The sequence below is a fragment of the Gavialis gangeticus genome, unplaced genomic scaffold (genome assembly GCF_001723915.1).
Source record: "Gavialis gangeticus isolate Ggan-Ray unplaced genomic scaffold, GavGan_comp1, whole genome shotgun sequence".
Classification (NCBI taxonomy): Eukaryota; Metazoa; Chordata; order Crocodylia; family Gavialidae; genus Gavialis; species Gavialis gangeticus.
In genome coordinates, this window is record NW_017729022.1 from 131280160 (window position 1) to 131285226 (window position 5067).

General features: G+C 41.9%; 1 protein-coding gene across 2 annotated transcripts in view; it reads right to left on the reverse strand.

Annotated features, from left to right (window-relative positions):
* HNRNPLL (heterogeneous nuclear ribonucleoprotein L like) overlaps positions 1-5067 on the reverse strand; it is a 63600-nt gene that overhangs the window by 26822 nt on the left and 31711 nt on the right. For both annotated transcript variants that reach the window (XM_019516178.1, XM_019516177.1), the window contains exons 4-5: positions 3767-3852; positions 128-224 (exon numbers count right to left, since the gene is read on the reverse strand). In XM_019516178.1, coding sequence (XP_019371723.1) covers positions 128-224; positions 3767-3852 — 183 coding nt within the window. The remainder of the gene's footprint in view (positions 1-127; positions 225-3766; positions 3853-5067) is intronic.

A 5067-nucleotide genomic window follows, 5' to 3' on the forward strand; every position in this document is an offset into this window, starting at 1 on the left:
GTTATGCAGGCTTGCACACATCTGAAAATTCTTTAACACTCTCACTTTTACTTATGTTTTCATGCACTGAAATAGAATTCTGGTGCATTGAATCAATTATTCCATTTCTGCCCTTCACCTGCATTACCCTTGCATATTCGATTTTTAAAGTACAGCATCCTGCATATATATCTGCTCCATTGAGTGCTGCCTTAGCCTTCTGGGCACAGAGAACAGATTCAAATGTATATCGTGTTAAGGTTTTTTAAAAAAATGTTTAAGTAAAGATTCCTCCCCCTCAAAAGAGACAATTAAAGATGTTTTAGAATAACCTACACGTACCTTACCAGGAATGAGGTATCTAAAAAATGTTGACCTGTTTAGTACTGAAGAAGAGCTTTGGCTGTCCACATTCTCAACATCAGCCTAAGCCACATCTTGTCTACTTCTGAAGTGCACCAAGTTTAGGATGAGATTTCTAACACTTTAAATAGACTCATTCTACTTATGGTTAATACAAGTACAATAAAAGCCTCAGTTAATTTCTACAAGTTTCTGCGTGCTTACTTAACTTTAAAAAGGCAGACACACTACAGTTCAGAGTGAATCTGGAAGGGCCATTTCAGCCACATTTTATCAGCACACATAAGTTATTGACAAGTTCAGTAAATGACTGTAACGCCAGTAGAAAAAGGCTTAAAAATGGACTGTTGAAAAAGAGCAGAGGCCAGTATCTTCCCTTAGTACTTTGAATGCAGGTAATAAAAGGTCGGGACAGGGGAGTCATAAATTCAGTTACTTTATGCAAGAAACTAAGACACAGGAAGGAGAGATTAAATAGGACTTCCTTTCCAAGACAAGAATTCCATCACTGAATGAGGAAAAAAGGAACTTAAGGAATTTTACAAGCAAAACACCTAAACAGGACAGTCTAGGTGGCAGGTGCTGCAACTGGGGCATTACTGAGCTTAAATTAATTCCATTGCCTGGAAATGCAGATGAGCTTACAAGAGATGGTGGTCTTGTGGTGTTTCAGACTACTATCGTTTCCCCACAAAAAACTACAGTTCTCAGGAGCTAAACACAAAAGCATGTGAACAGCCTGCATAGTCCCAGTGCATGATTCACAATCCTCCTGTATTTAGTGATATGCAGTGCTCGGTTGCCTAGTAGGCCCGTGCGAAATTTCAGCAGCCGTTTTGTTTTGGAGGTATTTGGGGCCGTTTTGGCACCCGAAACACCAAATCTGAATCAAAACAGAAGACTCAGAAACATCTTCAAAACGAAAACAGGCATCCAAAACGTTTTGGAAATGTTTTGGAAAATTTCAGTTTCAGAGCTGGGCTTGCAGGGAAACAGCCGTACACTGCTGCCCTGCTGTGCAACTCAGCTCCGCAGGGAGTAGAGATCCACACTGGGGGTATCCTCACCGTGGCATCCTCACCGCGGCTGCCTGCCCTGCGCTGTCCCAGCAACGCAGCGCTGCACAGGGCAGGCAGCAGTGGCGAGGAGACCCCCAATGCAGATCTCTGCTCCTTCTGGAGCCAAGTTGCACAGCAGGGCAGGGCTGGTCCCTGCCACGCAACCTGGCTCCGCAAAGAACAGAGATCCGCACCAGGGTCTCCTTGCTGCCGCTGCCCACCGCACCCAGTCCCATGTCACCAGGGCAGCGCGGGGTGGGCAGTGGCGGTGAGGAGACCCCTGGCACAGATCTCTGCTTCTTGAGGAGCCAAGTTGTGCAGCAGGGACCAGCAGACTTGCTCACCGCTCTACGTTGCTTCCCTGCCCTGTGACCCAGCGTGACAGGGATCAGAGATCCACGGAGGGTCTCCTCACCTGCACAGAGCGCAGCAGCGCTTCCCCTCCCCAAGATAAGGCACCCACAGCCCTGTCCTGCTCCCCACTGGGTCCCTGCAGTCCCCAGCCCCAGGCCCCGCCTCGCTGGGTAGGGTTATGCAAAGCTTCCCTTGCAGCTCATTTAAAACAGATTCAGGGGAGCCGAATATCTGAAACAGATTTGGCCGAAATGAAACAGGACAGTGATCCGAAACACTGAAACAAATCACCGTCCTCCAAAACGGCCGAATCCAAAACCGAATTGAAACACAGCCATTTCACACAGCCCTATAATGCACTCTACTCCGGGAGACATTCTAATGAAGGATTTAACCAAATGAATCATTAAAAAGTTCTATACAGTTTTCCTTGTGTGTTGTTATATTAACTGCATCTTTGTGGAGAAGTGTAATGTACTGAAAATGTGTAATTGCCCTGCAGAACTTACTACATGCAACAGAAAGATTTACTGATCAGAGCTTCTAGCAAGTATAGGAAGCAGTTTTGCAAGCACAGGAGATACGTTAGCTAGATACTGCTGCAAAAACAAGCAGCATTGAAACAGATGGTAATAGTGAAATTATCATCACTGGGTTTCAGAGTTACAGCTACATACACCTGAATGTGCAATAAAGGCAAAGACACCCTCAAAGCTATTGTTTCAGACTACTTGCTTACACACAGATTGTACTTAATGTCCTCTGCAACTGCACGTTAAAAATTTGCTTTAAATACTGGAATGTTGCAGAATTTAAGCAGACAGAAAAGCGTTGGGCAAAATTTGCAGCCACAATAATGGAGGGAAAAAAAAAAAACACTTACAGTATCCCTCATCTTTAACATAGAGTTGCAGGCTGTAGAAGATACCTTATCCAGCAGTGAGCTACCTAATCCAATTAACATTGGTTATCATAAACATGCAACAATTTTGTATAGCAAAATAAACTATTCTCTGTTGGGGTGCATAGTCTTCAAAGTCAAACTTCTGTACTAAAGACAAACAGCAGCAACTAGTTCCTTGTTTTGGTGTTAAGTATAGCTTGTATCCCTGGCAAGTTACTGAAGAGACCCTCAGTTTAGTTCTCCATGCACTCAGCCCAAGAACACCAACAGACTGGTAATATCTGTGGTCCTCTGAAAGGCACATTAAGAGACAGAGACCAAATTTTGTGCCAGACATTTCATTTGTATGCCAAGAAGCAGAAACAGGGCAGTGGGGGAAGAAATCAGCCTCCATAGACAAGATTGCTAGAATGCTATAAAGGTTCAGTCATACTGGACTTTGGACCTTGATATGTACCATAATCTATTAACTATTCTCAGTCACAGCTGTTTCTTTCACTTAAATTCAGTGGCAAGTAGTATAGTAAGTGGTGAGCTAACACTGAGAAAAGAATGTTTCTTCTCCGTAACGACAGTTTAAGCTAGATTAAGCATAGTATTTTATACAAGCAACAACTGAGAGAAATACCTCTTTAAAAAGGTACTGTCAACTAGACAAGTGCTGTAACAGTTAAATCATTTCCAACAAGTGCCCCAGAACATTCTTACCAATGCTGAGTTTGTAACTAAACATTATTTAAAAAAAAAAAAAAACAACTTACCTTTAGTATGCAACACCCCTAAAAACAGCAGAAACTATTCAACTGCTTGTATGCTTGGCAGCAATATCTGCATGAATAGGAAAGTGATTTAATCTTTCATTCCAATAATTTTAGGGGTTTCTTTTAACAAGTTATATAACGTTCCTGACAAAAAATTCTACTGGAAGCAGTCCTTCACAAAACATTCAGGCACAAGTTCATTTGCAGCATGCTTTGGAAGCAGCAGTGCCTTGCTTTTGAACTATAAGATATTTGAAGCTGAAGAATAAACTGAAACCTTCCTAAATATTCTCGTATTTAAATGACATCTGTAGCAGAGTACATGCAAAGTATTAATAAAAGGATATTCAACCATTGCTTGTATTCCATTTCTCTTGAATATAACAATACGTTGCACTTTCCCAACAGGGTTGCACACTGTATACAAGACATCCTATTAAAAAAAAAAAAAAGAGAGAGAGAGAGTGTTGAAATGTAAATACACTATCTTCAGATTAAATTTCATGGTGTCAAAATTTAAAATTCAAATAAGATTTTCTTCTCCACTCAGAACATTCACTGATGCTGAATGTTCATCCAGAGGTTAGGAATTACCCTTAAGTAACTGTATCATAATTAACTATCAAACCTCTTCACAGAAAATAGATAATTCCTAATGTAAGCAAATCCCTACAGGGGAGTTAAATTACCTAACCAGTGAGTTTATGAATTGAAACCGAACAGACTTCACCTGAGAACATGGCTCAGCTAGAACATAAAGAAGAAATCTTAACACATGCATCAAAAACAAGGTCATTACAGGTCGTTCTCCTGTCCCTTCAACGAATACAGATATAGCAAAAAAGTGTTTTTCTAGTGCATGAAATTCAAAGCTGAAATCATAATTTATGAAAGCACCATTTTCAAAGTTGCAATCCAGGCAATCCCTCTAAAACAGGGGCAGGCAATTATTTTGGAGAGAGGTCCACTTACTGAGTTTCAGCAAGCCATCAAGGGCCACATGACAGGCAGCCCAGGGCAGATTAATATTAATTTTCTAAATTTTTTAGGGGCCCCAGAGGCCAGAGAGAATGGCCTGGTAGGCCACATTTTGCCCACCCCTACTCTAAAATGTACATAAAGAACCCTCAAGACACCATAACACATGGCTACATTGCATTAAGGATATACTTGTAATGAAGTAGTTCTGAGACCCTTTATTTTGCTCACTTTATGTATTAAAACTCATACATATGGTCATACATATGGGTGAAACATCACCAAGGGACCAGGAAAAGGAAGGAGGGAAAAAATCTCTTCTTTCATTTATCAAAACGATCTGTTCTTAGACATGTTGGTCCAGATCTAAGGCCTTTTTTTTAAAATAGTTAAATCACTGGCAGGTGAAAGAAAGTAACCCAATATTTACCAACAGGCACAAAGCTGCTTAACTGAGATCAGGGATGGGCAATTATTTCAGCTAAAGGGCTGCTTAACAAGTTTGGGTGAAGAGTCAAGGGCCACAAGGGTAGTCCCAACTGTTGACAGGTGCCCTCACCCCTGGTTACCATCCTGGGACCAGAAGTCCCACTCCCTATCCCCTGACTTTTGCCACTGGATGTCTCTCCCCTTGCCCAGGAAGCACTACTTGGGGGGGGGGGGGGGGGGG